At 39.6% G+C, this 14803-nt stretch overlaps 2 protein-coding genes, 1 non-coding gene and 1 pseudogene across 4 annotated transcripts; 3 read left to right on the forward strand and 1 right to left on the reverse strand.

The window, feature by feature from the left end:
* The first annotated feature begins 2549 nt into the window (after positions 1 to 2549).
* On the forward strand, positions 2550 to 2656 carry LOC147930330 (small nucleolar RNA R71). Its single transcript, XR_015576842.1, has one exon. It is a non-coding gene; the product is annotated as a small nucleolar RNA R71 (small nucleolar RNA).
* A 2749-nt stretch (positions 2657 to 5405) lies between these two features.
* On the reverse strand, positions 5406 to 7045 carry LOC147930331 (uncharacterized; annotated as a pseudogene).
* Positions 7046 to 7609: 564 nt separating this feature from the next.
* LOC104733353 (cysteine-rich receptor-like protein kinase 15) lies at positions 7610 to 10492 on the forward strand. 2 transcript variants are annotated; one of them, XM_087477801.1, is made up of 7 exons: positions 7610 to 8554; positions 8647 to 8787; positions 8884 to 9005; positions 9111 to 9321; positions 9420 to 9657; positions 9741 to 9891; positions 9988 to 10492. In XM_087477801.1, the coding sequence occupies exons 1-7, from the start codon at positions 7732 to 7734 to the stop codon at positions 10279 to 10281; spliced, it is 1980 nt and encodes a 659-aa protein (XP_087333927.1). In that variant the 5' UTR covers positions 7610 to 7731; the 3' UTR covers positions 10282 to 10492. The 2 variants fall into 2 exon arrangements, with proteins under 2 accessions (XP_087333927.1, XP_087333928.1); XM_087477802.1 differs by having other exon boundaries at positions 7646 to 8554; positions 8887 to 9005.
* Positions 10493 to 10743: 251 nt separating this feature from the next.
* On the forward strand, positions 10744 to 13566 carry LOC104733350 (cysteine-rich receptor-like protein kinase 14). Its single transcript, XM_087477910.1, has 6 exons — positions 10744 to 11725; positions 11861 to 11976; positions 12083 to 12293; positions 12404 to 12641; positions 12747 to 12900; positions 13016 to 13566. Exons 1-6 carry the CDS (start codon positions 10783 to 10785, stop codon positions 13340 to 13342), a joined length of 1989 nt encoding a protein of 662 aa, XP_087334036.1. The 5' UTR covers positions 10744 to 10782; the 3' UTR covers positions 13343 to 13566.
* Positions 13567 to 14803: the final 1237 nt, after the last annotated feature.

Raw genomic sequence — 14803 nt, forward strand, 5'->3', positions numbered from 1 at the left:
AACCTCTCAGGATGGGTCGAGTCTGATTCCATGCCGTTGGTTGAACCTTGCTTGAGTCGACGATGGTTGAGAACGCACGGTGGTGGTTGAACTCTCTACGTCGCGTCGCAGCGCCTTCTTTTGACTTATACTTTCACTTTTTTTTTTGTTGCCCATACTCCCTTCTGCAGATTCTTGAACACCAGAAAACTAAAAACAAAAATCAAAAACACAAGGATCCTGAAAAATTATTTACAGTGATACCTTTGGGACTTCCTCCCAAGTGAGCTTGTTTAAAGTCTCTGAGCTTGACTTTGCATACTCCTTATGCTTTGGGAGGTTCATAGAGAAGCTTCAGAGACCCCTATAGAATGTCTTGTCTAGCCAAATGCTCTTTAACATTCTGCCCAGGTTCAACAACAAATGAACTGCTCTTCTTCATTATCCCAAACCTCTTCCTTAATTTCCTTGGAGGAGAACTTCTCATTGTACCTTGGAGCTTCTTGATTTGCCCACTCATCTCCTTCACCATAGCTGTTAACTCTTTCACTGAATCCCTTAGAATCTGAGTATTTTGGAGTTCATACAAACTGTCAAGCACGAGAGGACTTGACTCTTGCGATTGGTGAGGTTTAGGAAGCAGGTCTTGACGCTTAGGGAGGGTAACAACTGCACTCGAGTTGGAGAATGGTCGAGTGACAATTTGAGTTTTCTCTTTAGTTACCAAAACCTCAGTTTCTGCCTCATTCACACTCTCAAAGATGTCAAACCCAGCTTTATGATATTTCTCTTCAATCACGAAGGTCTGTACATCAATAGTTGGTTTCTTCTTAGAATCCTTGATGTCAAACTTCATCTTGAAGTTTTTACCCAGATTGAGACCAGTCATCCCTTTCTTGACATCAATGACTGCTCCAGCTGTAGCTAAGAAAGGTCTTCCCAGGATTAGTGGATCTTTAGGCTCTTCATCCATTCCCAGCACCACAAAGTCAGTAGGAATCTCAGCTTGTCCAATTTTGATGGGCAAGTTCTCTAGTAGACCATGAGACAATCTAGTAGTCCTATCAGCCAATATTAAGCGGAGGTTGCATGACTTGTATTCGTTGAATCCTAGCCTCTGAGCTACAGAGAGTGGCCTGAGGCTTACTGAAACACCAAGGTCACATATGCACTTTTTGAAGGCCAATGGACCTAGAGAACAAGTCAAGGTGAAAGAACCAGGGTCCTCTAACTTCTTTGGGATAATCATCTTCTGAATAACAGCTTTGCATTCATGAATAACCCCACCTATGCCATGCACTACCTCTCATCTTCCTGAGTCTTAGCTTGAGCTCCTTTAGCTATCTCCTCCTTCTCTTTGGTCCTTTTTGTTACCAAATCAGTTAAAAACTTTTGATATTGAGGCACAAGTGCAAATGCATCATGCAAAGACATCCTAAGTTCAATCTCCTTGACTTGGTTTTCGAACAGATTTTTATACTTATCAGTAAGCTGCTTCTTAAACCTCACTGGAAATGGTAGAGGTGGTTTGTATGGTGGAGGAATGAATCTCACAGGTTTATCCTTGGGAGAAGCGGGTTCTTTAGTAGCTTCAGGATCAGATTGCTTGGCTGACTTAATTGGATCCTTGAGCACCTCGACAGGATCCTTCATCTGAACTTCATATTGAAGAAAATCCTCCCCATCTAAACTTTTAGTGTCCTCAGTGAGCCATACATCTACAGCTTGGGTGGTGATGCCATGGATAGTAGCATAGCCCTTGGGGTTTTGAACTGCTTTTCCAGGTAGTTGGCCAGTTGCCTTCCATATACTTCATCTTGGAGTTAAGAGCTTCAAACTTGACATTCAGATCATTGTAAGAACATTCCATCAGCTGACTGAGTTCAGCAAACTTCTTAGCAGTATCCAGAGAACCACTAGCTTGACCTTGAAGAAGTTGTAGCAGCATGTGCTTCATTTCTTGATTTGGAGCTTGAGTAGGTTGAACTTGTTGAGGTGAAAATCCTGGTGGTGTTCCGGAAGGAGCGTGAGAACTTTGCTGGAACTGTTGCTTAGGCACGAATCCTTGATTGTAAGGAACTAAAGGTTTTTGCGGACCTTGTTGTTGCTGCTGAGGAGGTTACACCTGATCATGTGAATTTGCAACATTGGTGCTCCGGTAAGACAAATTGGGGTTCGTCTTGTAGGGGTTATAACCCTTGTTGTATCCACCTTGATTCTAAACGTAGTTGATTGCTTCAGACTACTCACCCTTCCCATCCTGAACTTGAAAAGGGTCATCCTCAGATACAAAATGGACAGTCTGCTGCTGACTTAGCAAGAGGTGGTCAAGCTTGTCATTGACATTCTTAAGGTCCCTCTTGTACTTCTCCTCAGACCCAGCGTCACCTCTAACCGTGTGGTCGTAGTCTTCATTGTAGTTACCGTCAGACTGGGCGAGATTCTCAACCAGTTGCCATCCTTCATCAACTTCTTTGTTCAGAAAGTTACCGTTAGAAGCAGTGTCAAGCAGCATGCGAATTTTTGGAAGTACACCACGGTATAGAGTGCTTAGCAGTGACTCGTTGCTGAAACCATGGTGTGGACACTGGCTGTGGTAACCCTTGAAACGCTCCCAGGCTTCACATAATGATTCTGAGCTCTTCTGAGTAAAGCTAGAAATGTCATTCCTCAGACGTGCTGTTCTAGAGTTGGAAAAGAACTTGGCCAAGAATGCTTTCTTGCAACCATCCCAAGTGGTGATTGATCCCTTGGGAAGGTTTTTTCCCATTGATGAGCTTTGTCTCTCAGGGAGAATGGGAAGAGGCGCAACTTGTAACTATCCTCACTCACGCCATTGATCTTGGTGAGACTGCACAGACGGTCGAACTCATCCAAATGGTCTAGTGGATCCTCCATTGGCAATCCATGAAACTTGTTTCCCTGGATCATGGAGATCAGACTTCCTTTGATTTCGAAGTTGTTGTTCTGCACGGCGGAAGGGACGATTCCAGCATGCTGAGTATGAGTATTCGGTGCATCTCCAGCACCAATGTTTCGCGGTCTTGGATTTGGTTCATTCTGTTGTTCCATAGTGACTGGTGCGGGATGATCAATGAGTTATCGAGCTTGTCGTGGTCTTTGTAACCGATTGATGTCATCGATAGCAGGAAGGAGGTTCTGATGTCCTCTTGATCTGGTGTGCATGCAACATTGCAATCAACATGTTCCTGAGATGTAAAACAAACAAGCAGACACCAAAACAAGTCAGTACTTAGAATGATAAGTGTAATAGAACTTAATCTTACAAAACTTGAAATCTTAAATGTAGCAAAATGAATCTCAAATGGCAACGGCGCTAAATTGATACTAGGATTTTTGTATGTCCTAGCAAGTTCAATTAACCTTATGCAGTTGTAGTACTTAAGGTGTCAATCCAGTTGGGAAACTTTACTAACAATTAAGATGCAATCAAGAAATCACAAGTCAAGCCAATTCAAAGAGAGTGTTTGTCTAACAGTCCTAGAATGATGACAATACAAAACAGAAATGAGTCACAGAACTAGAAACAAGAATACATGACAAGAATAAAAACATAAACGAGTCTAAGCATGAACTAAAAAAAACCAGAAACGAAACAGTCTCAGGAATGTAATAAAAATCAGAAAGAAAGAGGTCTTAAGGATGGGAGTAATTGATGTCGGTGGAGTATCCTAAATCTATAGAGCGTTTAACATGCCACAAGCAAACCATCCCTAAACAATGAACATCACTTTTTAGCTAATCCAATCTCTTGACAGAAGCTACTCAAACTAGACCACTTTCAAACCTAGCTCTCGCTAGAGAAACATGATCAAGCATGGCATGAAAAACAAGTTCATTCACGTCAACAAACATCCTAGACAACTAATCTCTCAGGCTAGGAACGTAAGTCTCTGACACTAGTTGGTCTGACATTTCATCGAACACCTTTTGTGTGCAGAAATGTCTAAAACCTAGTTCCTATTGATCAGAGAGAAACAAGTATTTCTAACTATAGTCCAGAAGGTACTCATACAAATCAAAGCTTAAACACTCTATATCCTTAGATCCTCCACCTAATCTATCCCATCCTCAAGAACTACTACACTACTCAGATTTAAAAATCATCATCAAAGATGCAAACACATAAAACATTGAAACAAGCATTATTAGATGGATAAAAATAAGATGACCAACTTTATAGAAGGAATCAAATGCAAAATCTGAATAAATCTCAAAGATATCGGAATACAAGTCTCAGATCGTATTTTGTGGCTAGGTTAAAACCTTATGGGAAAGAAAACAATACGAGATAAAAGATAAGATGTCTCAGCAAAGACTTCACAAAATGTATATATAGTAGTCCAACATGGAAAGCCCTAAAACTTAAAACAACAAGGTAAAGCATCGGTTCGGTAATCTCCTGAAGCGTGTGAAACCAAATGTCTTTCTTCCTGACATGTGCGATCGAGTCCGTGCGCGTCGAATGGAATGCAATGTCATCATGGCTCGGACGGACGGCTGAAGAGCTTGGCTCGGACGGACGCTGGGGAGCATGGCTCAGACAGACGATGGGGAGCATGGCGAGTGAGAGTGGCTCGGACTGATGGCTGGAGTGCGTGGCGAGTGAGAGTGGCTCAGACAGATGGCTAGAATGCGTGGCGAGTGAGAGTGGCTCGCACAGATGGCTGGAGTGCGTGGCGAGTGAGAGTGGCTTGGACAGATGACTGGAATGCGTGGTGAATGAGAGAGGCTCGGTCGGACCGCTGGGATGCTTGGCGAGTGAGAGTGGCTCGGTCGGACCGCTGGGATGCGTGGCGAGTGAGAGTGGCTCGAGCGTGGTGTATACACATCCACTAAAACAATGATAACTCTTGAACCACACCTCCAATTGGCTTGAAATAAACGGCGTTGGAAAGATAACTCAATTCCCTACAATTTTATAAAGACGTCGAGAGCTAAATCCCACTCGAGTGGAACGGCTCAAACGGATGGCTTGGTTGACACTTCATGAGGATGGTTCGGTTGACGCTTCTTGGAGATGGCTCGGTTGACGCTTCTGGGAGTGTTGTGAGATTGGCTCGAGAGACGGTTCCAGGAGTGTTGTGAGATTGGCTCGAGAGACGGTTTCGGGAGTGTTGTGAGATTGGCTCGAGAGACGGTTCCGGGAGTGTTGTGCAGCGGATGGGTCGAGCGATGCGTTCCCGACGTCTCCTAGATACCTGAAATACTCTGAAATACACAATGTATGCAAGGATGATGCAAGAACTACCTAGACATGCAAAGTGTATAGAAAAGACTAGAAAATGAAGCAAAACAATGAGTTATCCTAGCTAAATGCATGATAAATATATGCTAGGGAGAGACAAAATGTAGACATATCACTTGGCTCGTAAACAAATGTCACAAGAGTGAGAGTCAGAAGATTATGAGGAACCAGAAAACAAAGGTAAAGAAGAAAGCACAGAAAAAGACGGATGCCCTAGTCTTTGATGCCACAACACTTGATCGGAACCAACTACCACACTGTGTATTCTTGCAGACTCAACATCCGTAAAATAGTAAACACCATCATGCTCTTCACCTCTTTCAATCCGAGTCTCGAAAAACGGTCCTACAACACACACAAAGTATCAGTAAACATAGCAACACACTTAGTTTGCTTCAAAATCTTGGAGACAGATATCAAAGTGCAGTTTAGAGCTGGCACATAGAGAACATTGTCCAAAGACACTGTTTCTGTCAAGGGAAACACTCCCATACTCAATGCAAATGTTTTACTACCATCTGCAAAGCCTACAGAACATGGGAAAATGTTCTTAAGATTGATTAAAAGGGAAAGATTTTCTGTTATATGATGAGAGGCCCCAGTGTCAAGAATAACATCACCTAGATCCTTCTTACCAGAAAGTCGATCATCACTACTAGAACTCGATTTTTCCGAAACCATCTGTTGGAGAACTCTCAATTGTTCGGGTGTGAACTCAGGAAACACTGACGCATTAGCACTAGTTGCATGAGCTACACAGATTGTCCTCTCCCTTGTCCAGAAGAAGAGAAACCAGAACCGCGTCCACCACGGCCACGACCACCAGTTTTTTGTTGTGATTTCTCGGAGCGTTCGGCCCACCAATCCGGAAATCCAACTATTTGCCAACAATCACTTGTGGAATGACCACTTCTCCCATAATGAGAACAGAGTGTCGAACGACGCTGACCAGAATTCACACTGTGACCACCACCGGAAGTGTCTGTTTGTCCCAAATATGCGGTAACCTCGGGAGCTTGCTCACGGCGTGTCACAAAGCCGACTGCTTCTTGTTGTTGCTCACGAGTGCGCATTGACGCAAGTCTCTGTTCTTCTTTTATGACACGGGAATAAATTTCTCCAAGAGAAGGAAGAGGATCCATGGCAACAAGATTGGTGCACCAACCCACCAAACCGAGAATCACCAAGACCAAGAACAAATTGATGAATCTTCTCCTCTTCTCTTTCCCTTGCAGGTTGACGGGTCGCATCACAGGTACAAAGGCCACAAGTACAAACAGTGATCGGCTTATAGTTTTGAAATTCTTCCCACAGATTACACAACCTGCCGTAGTAATCAAGCACCGATTGCCCATCTTGCCGACACGCTGCAAGTTGAGCTCTGAGTTGATGAAAACGTACCTTGTTTCCCACCGAGAAAAGCTTCTTCAAATCCACCCACAACTGGTGAGCATTGGAGACAAAAGTAACAGTGGATTTGACTTTGGATTCAATCGAAGTACGAATCCAACCCACAATCATAGAGTTAACGGTTTGCCAGTTTTCAAAGTTGACATCAGTGCTCAATGGTTTTGGAATGGTACCATTGATAAACCTTGTTTTACGCTTAGCCTGAAGAGCGTTAAACATCTCAGTGGACCATTCATTGTAGTTATCACCAGACAACATGACAGAGGTGATCATAGCTCCAGGATTATCCGAGCTGGACAAAGTGTAGGGAGACACCGTCTCCTGAGTAGGTCGCTGCACTGCAGGAACCGACTTCAAGGCTGATGAACTATCATCTATTTCTGACATAATTTCTTTTCACGCAAGAAAAACTTGATCTTAACAAGAGAAGAAACAAAGCAAGAAGAAAAATGTTTAGCGGAAGAGAAAAAAAAAATTTGGAGAGGTTCTGCTACCATGTAGAATTAGGTATTGAACTGACTTGCTTTATTCACAAATATTACAACGATATATATACACAATCATCGCTAGGGTTTCTATATTAACATACACTGTCATTGACGTAAACATTACGACACAAGCCCATAACACAAAGCCCAACCTATAACCCCAATACAACACTTTCTTCACCAATCGCATGCAGAAATCTTTTTGTCCTCCCTCTCTTCCTGCAACGTACGCCTTTTACTCCGATCTACCGGTTTAAGAAACTCTACGTACGGTTGTAACCCAAAACTCTAATAGTCAGTTGACTATTTTATGTTTCTGATTAAATTGCTAAAACAGGCATAATTGCTTTTTTCAACACTTTCTAGATTGAGTATTAAAAAAGCAGTTGACTATGACTCGATTGACTTATTATAGTCGTCGCATAAAACCATCTTTTTTTTCACGTTAATCTATAGTAGCCACAAAGACAAAGAAAACAAATCTTACCCAAAAAAAAGAAAGACAAAGAAAACAAAATACTAGTATCATGATTATATAAATCGGAGATTCATGATGTGTGTAACCCATATCTGGAAAGTTGAACAATGCTATCTCGCGAGTCTTTCATCTTCCTTTTCCTTTTCTCCTTCCTCATTACTAGTTTCGAAGCATCTGCTCAGAATTTTTTCTTTATACATAATCACTGTACAAATCTAAGTACGACAAATGTTTCTAGAAACATCACTTTCTTGACCAATCGCAGAACTCTTTTTGCCTCTCTTTCTTCCTCCGACGCCTCATCATATTCCACTGGATTCCAAAACGCTACGGTGGGAGAAGCCCCTGACATGATAACCGGTCTTTTCCTCTGCCGGGGAGACGTTACGACGGAAGTTTGCCGTAACTGCGTTGCCTTCGCTGTCAACAACACACTACGTCTGTGTCCGAATGAGAGAGAAGCCGTGATCTATTACGACGAGTGCATGCTCCGATACTCTGACCGGAATATTCTCTCGACCCTTTCATACAATGCCCCATCGACCCTGTTGAACGGTAATATTTCATCTGACCAAAATCAAATATATGGGTACGAAGATTTGGTGTCGTCCGCAATGAACAAAGCTGCCGAGGAAGCTGCGAACAGTTCTAGAAAGTTCTGTGCGATGAAAGCAGATTCGACCGCACTCCAGACTTTGTACGTATTGACTCAGTGCACTCCTGATCTCACAAGAGTAGAGTGCTTGAGCTGTCTGCAAAACTCCATCAATGAAATGCCTCTTTACAGAACTGGAGCAAGATTTCTTTACCCTAGTTGTAATTCAAGGTATGAGCTTTACGTTTTCTACAACGAAACCGCCATTACAAAACCACCACCACTGCTGCCTCCTGTATCTACTCCTCCTCCGGTGTCATTTCCTCCACGACCTGGTGAATTCTTCCTTCTTCCTCTGTTTTTCCCCCTGCTTTATTTTTAATTTTCTCCTTTTGATTTAGTTTTAGAATGATGCTTTGAAACGCAGGGAAAGGAGGGATTTCAAACGTGTTAGTGGTAGCCATTGTGGTGCCTATTACAGTGACTGTTGTGCTTTTCATGGCTGGTTATTGCTTCCTTGCAAAGAGGGCAAAGAAGACTTCCGGTCCTGCTGCACCAGCCTTTGATGGTAAAAATTCGAATGAGCAACAATCTAATTTGTATGATTAATTTTTGATAACTAGTTTCTTTATCTTTCCCTTCTTCTGCGACTTTTATTGTGCAGCAGGAGATGATATTACAACCATAGAGTCCCTGCAACTTGGTTATAAAATAATTCAAGCTGCAACAAACAATTTTTCAGAAAATAATAAGATTGGTCAAGGTGGATTTGGTGAGGTTTTCAAGGTACTAATAAGTTAATATATTCAGTTAATTCTTTAACTGCGCTTGGGGAGAAATTTTTGTGTCAACACATTTGGATAACCAGAAGATATTGATGAAAACGGATAGGGTACACTTTCAAATGGGACTGATGTTGCGGTGAAGAGATTATCAAAATCATCAGGACAAGGTGACACGGAGTTCAAGAACGAGGTTGTTCTTGTTGCAAAGCTTCAGCATAGAAATCTGGTTAAGATTTTTGGATTTTCTATTGAACGAGAAGAAAGGATCTTGGTGTACGAGTATGTGCCCAACAAAAGCCTTGATTACTTCCTCTTTGGTCGGTTGCATTTATATTACTCTGTTTCAATGATTTTTTTTGCCATTTTTGAAACTTGGGATTCAAAATTTTTGATTGAAATTTATGTGCGCACACAGACCCTGAAAAGCAAGGTGAGCTGGACTGGACTCGACGATACATGATCATTGGAGGGATTGCTCGTGGGATTTTATATCTTCATCAAGATTCACGGCTCACAATCATACACCGTGACCTCAAAGCAGGTAACATTCTCCTGGATGAAGATATGAATCCAAAAATTGCTGATTTTGGAATGGCAAGGATCTTTGGAATGGACGAAACCCAGGCAAGCACAAGCGTAATAGTTGGTACCTTGTAAGTCGTTGTTTTCTTCTTATAAGCTGAAGCTTATTAAACATAATTTTGCCAATATACCAAAGTTTTGTTGTGCATTTCAGCGGTTACATGTCTCCTGAATATGCGATACATGGCCAGTTTTCAGTGAAATCTGATGTCTATAGCTTTGGGGTGTTAGTTCTTGAGATTATAAGCGGTAAGAAAAACGACAGCTTCTACGACACAGACGGCGCACATGACTTGGTTACATATGTAAGTTTAAAGGCAAACAAGTTTATATTAACATCTCTTGCGAATTGCAATGTAAGCAATGATGTCACAAACTAATTTGATTGATTCAAATTATAGGCTTGGAAGCTTTGGAGCAAAGGAACACCATTAGACCTTGTGGATCCAATTGTTATATATAATTGCCAAAAGAGTGAAGTGGTCCGATGCATCCATATCGGTCTTTTATGTGTTCAAGAAGATCTTGTAGAGCGCCCGATCATGTCAACCATCTTTGTGATGCTCACTAGTAATACCGTAACTTTACCAATGCCTCAGCAACCAGGGTTTTTCGTTCAGAAAAGACCTGAAAGTGACCAGTGTGTTTCAGGGTCTGTTGACGATGCACCGATCACTGATCTATATCCCCGTTGAATATGGTGTTAAAAAAATTATCGCTGAATTATGGAATTTAGGTTTCATTTGGATTTTGATAGCAATCGATCACAAGCTAGATCCATTTGTGGTTGATTGATTAGAGTAAATTATTGTGAGATAAATAAGAATGATGAGAGTTTCCAAATTTGTTACTCATGACTTTTCTATTTGTTTTTTTTGTTCTTAATAAAGATGAGTGTTTTTCATTTATGATCTGCTCATTACTCTATCAAAGTTTCTTGGTTTCGTAGGAACTGAAATCAATTTTCTAGTTAAGATGCAAACAACGAATAAAACAACTCTTTACTCTATCACTGATTTATTCGTTGTTTGAATAGTTTTCGACTTTGCACTTGCCTGGAAATGTTTAATTTAGACTTTGACGGTATGACCGTATACGCAGGTTTAAGGACCGCTTCTTATCATGAAACTTACAGAGAAGCTATGGTTTCTGTTTAGATTCCAAGACAAAGCTATATTCATTCCATAAGGAAAAAAATGAAACAGAGGAATTCATACTCAATACTCTGTTTTATTATCCTCATAAGTTCAGTTTCAGCGCAACAATGCATCAACACTGGTACTTTCAGACTCAACAGTTTATACGACGCAAATCGCCGCCTCATCCTCTCTTCTCTTCCTTCCAATGTCATGGCTCAAGATCGCTTCTTCTTCAAAGTTTCGACTGGTCAAGTTCCGAACCGTGTATATGCAAGAGCAATGTGCATCCCCGGATCAACAAAAGATGACTGCTCTGATTGTATCAAGACCGCGTCTAATGGTTTGATACAGAGTTGTCCTAACCAAACAGAAGCATTTACATGGCGAGTTGAGCCCACAGTTTGCCATGTGGGCTACTCCAACAATTCTTTCTCAGATCTATACCCGGCTAATGTGGTCAACAACACTGGAGATATTAACTCAAATCTAACAGAGTTCACGGCTGTATGGGAAAACTTAACTGCTCATATGATTGTTGCAGCCTCCACAGAAAGAGAGACAGCATTGTCTAGCGATAAGTATTACAAAGCTGATGCTGCGGCCTTGACACCTTCCCAGAACATATACGCATTGATGCAATGCGTGCCGGATTTGACTTCTCTTTCACATGATTGTGAAAATTGTTTGAAACAAAACGTAGCTTACTACCAGTCATGCTATAGACAGAAGCAAGGAGGCGTTATTATGCGGGCTAGCTGCTTTTTCCGTTGGGATTTGAAACCATTCTCCAAGGCTTTTGGAAACATCATGGTTACTTCTTCTCCTCCTCCGCTGCAACCTCTCAAGACATTCCAAGGTGATATTGGACCTGTTGAAACAATTCTTGTTCCCATTGTTGTAGTCGCCTTTATCATCATCATTATCTTAGTACTGACTGCTCGACGATCTGCTGTACTTTGCTGGAGGAGAAAACCATATCAAGAATTTGATTTTGATCAACGTGAGTGTTTTTCATATGATTTTCTTTTGCCTCGTTTATTTTATTTATATATTTTAGCATGTATATAGTCTAAGAAATTAGTTAAGAACATTTAATACAACACTATCATAGACTGTGTTTAATTTGATTATGCAGCTGGTATTACAGCTGTAGACTCCCTCCAATTAGATTTTAAGACAATAGAAGCTGCCACAGATAAATTTGCAATGAGTAACAAGCTTGGTCAAGGTGGCTTTGGTGAAGTTTTTAAGGTGTCAATTCTGTACCTACTAATTGGTTCATTACTTCTTTTGGAAAAAAATGGATTTAGATAGAAGGTAAGCTGATAATTATATTCTCCCTGATGCTTTTTTGTAGGGTATGTTGCCTAATGGAACAGAAGTTGCAGTGAAGAGGCTATCGAAAGCATCAGAGCAAGGCGCACCAGAGTTCAAGAACGAGGTTGTTGTTGTCGCGAAACTTCATCATAGGAATCTTGTTAGGCTTCTCGGGTTTTGTTTGGAAGGAAAAGAAAAGATACTTGTTTTCGAGTTTGTCCCCAACAAGAGCCTCGATTACTATCTCTTTGGTCAGTGGAATAATAATAATCATCTTTATATTGATTTGATGGGTTTCTATATGATGTTCTTTGATCGAAATGTATAATGAAGTAGCTAATGACTAGTTCTGTATGTGAAGACCCTACAAAGAAAGGGCAGTTAGACTGGACAAAACGATACAACATTATTCGGGGAATCACTCGAGGAGTACTATATCTGCATCAAGATTCACGGCTCACAATCATACATCGTGACCTCAAAGCTGGCAATATTCTCCTAGATGTTGATATGAACCCAAAAGTTGCTGATTTTGGAATGGCGCGAATTTTTGGGATGGACCAAAGTGGAGCTAATACAAAGAGAATAGCTGGGACACGGTATTTGCATATTACCCTTTATATGGCATATGGATTGAAGCTTCAATATTCTTTTCATCCGCAGAAATGTACTTAATTTAATTAGCTTGTGTTCTATTCTTGCAGTGGTTACATGCCCCCAGAATATTTGATGCATGGCCGATTCTCAACAAAATCTGATGTCTATAGTTTCGGCGTCTTAGTTCTTGAGATTATATGTGGTCGAAATAACAGATTTGTCCACCAGTCAGACACAACAGTTGAGAATTTGGTCACATACGTGAGTACCAAAGAAGAAACTATGTTTTTGATTGATGATGAAACAATTGATTAATTAGCCAACAATATGATAAAATTGTGGTATGTTCTTGATTGATGATTAAATTATGTTACAGGCATGGAGGTTGTGGAGAAACAAGTCACTATTAGACCTAGTGGATCCAACCATTTCAGATAATTGTCGAACGGAAGAGGTGACAAGATGCATCCACATTGCTCTGCTATGTGTTCAACACAATCCCACAGATCGCCCTAGCTTGTCGACAATCCACATGATGCTCACTCACAATTCCCTTCAGTTACCTGATCCTCAACAACCTGGATTCTTCTATCCAAATAGACGCAACCAAGAACGAGATGGTCTGGAGTCTATCCAGTCCAGGAACAGGGTTATTTCCCACACTATCAATGATGTAACTGTTACAGATCTTGATCCTCGTTGAAGTTGGAACTGTTTGACATAAACCATGCTTTAGGTATATTATTCCATTTCTTTTACAGCTATAAGTTCCATTGAAACGGTTATGTGAGATATGTGACCTTATATATAGTCAATCAAAGTTTACAGACGAAGTCTTCTACCTTTGCTACATTGTAATATCAGCTCTCTGTTTTAATTTTTTCCAAATTGTATTTATTATGATCAATATACAGTAAAACTTCTATATATTAATACTCTATAAATTAATAAACACTATAAATTAATAAATTTTGTTGGTCCCAAGTCGGGCCAGTGTAAAAATTAACAAAATTTGATAAGATAATAAGGTAATAATTTTTTTGAAATCCCCATGTAAAATATGGTCCCAGTATTATCATAAATTAATAATCATGTAAAATTACATATATATATATATATATACTGATATAATAATGTATGTTTCTACTAAAACTCATTTCTATAGAACAATTGTAATGTTGTATTTTCAAACTATAACTATATCTCTAAAATATTCTATAACATATCATAAAAATAGTTAAATTTTTTAAGTTTTCAATTTTTAGATATTCATCATTTACAATTTGATAATTTGACAGACTATTAAAATAGGACAATTGATATTATTATTCATAAATTTGAATTTATGTATGTCATGCGTATAAGTTAATTTGTCTATATTATTTATGATTAATTGTCAATAATGTTTTCTAATTATTACAAGTTCAATTCCTAAACCATAAAATTTACAACATCCGAAAATCTAATCTTATTTTGCTAAAATTGTCTCAATTCATAATTTTTAAAAATTTAAACAATTAAAAATATATCTATAAATTAATAATTATTAATTTACACTAGAAAATAATAATTATTAATTTATAGATAAATTAATATCACTATAAATTAATAAAATATCTTGGTCCCAATATTATTAATTTACTAGATAAGGACCCGCCCGATGGACGGGTTTAAAGTTTTGTAAATAAAATAAAATTTAATAAAAATATATTAAAATCATTTTACTTTATTTATAAATTTTCTTTTTACTATAATACACCGATTTATATCCATATACAAATCTTTTATCTATGTTACCATTAAAAGTGTAGTTTTTACACCTAGGTATACTGTATGTTACAAATATATTATTTATCACCACCTAAAAATGTCTATATGAAAAAATTAAGCCAACTATTATATGTCTCTTTACTTTCACTTTTGCAAAGTTTCTTTAATGACTAAAATTGTTGGCTCAAAAAAAATTTTGAATAAAAAATAAAGTGTATGACTAACCATGGAGAGAACCTCGGCTCTGCCCTCTTCCCTTATGGAGAGAACCTTGCGTCCAACCTCCTCCACCATGGAGAGAACCTTCGCTCCGCTTACGTCTCTTGGGCAGATAACCTTGCGTCCAACCTCCCCCACCTTCCTCCCTTGGGGAGATAAACATGCGTCCAACCTC

The sequence above is a fragment of the Camelina sativa genome, chromosome 12 (genome assembly GCF_030686135.1).
Source record: "Camelina sativa cultivar CO46 ecotype springtype chromosome 12, ASM3068613v1".
NCBI lineage: Eukaryota > Viridiplantae > Streptophyta > Magnoliopsida > Brassicales > Brassicaceae > Camelina > Camelina sativa.

Bases quoted from the DNA above. Each gene is read 5' to 3' on its own strand.
- LOC104733353 (XM_087477801.1), top strand. From the start codon at position 7,732: ATGCTATCTCGCGAGTCTTTCATCTTCCTTTTCCTTTTCTCCTTCCTC. The intron at 9,006-9,110 runs GTACTAATAAGT...GAAAACGGATAG, and splicing joins GATTTGGTGAGGTTTTCAAG to GGTACACTTTCAAATGGGAC. The intron at 9,892-9,987 runs GTAAGTTTAAAG...TTCAAATTATAG, and splicing joins CACATGACTTGGTTACATAT to GCTTGGAAGCTTTGGAGCAA.
- LOC104733350 (XM_087477910.1), top strand. From the start codon at position 10,783: ATGAAACAGAGGAATTCATACTCAATACTCTGTTTTATTATCCTCATA. The intron at 11,977-12,082 runs GTGTCAATTCTG...GCTTTTTTGTAG, and splicing joins GCTTTGGTGAAGTTTTTAAG to GGTATGTTGCCTAATGGAAC. The intron at 12,642-12,746 runs GTATTTGCATAT...CTATTCTTGCAG, and splicing joins AAGAGAATAGCTGGGACACG to TGGTTACATGCCCCCAGAAT.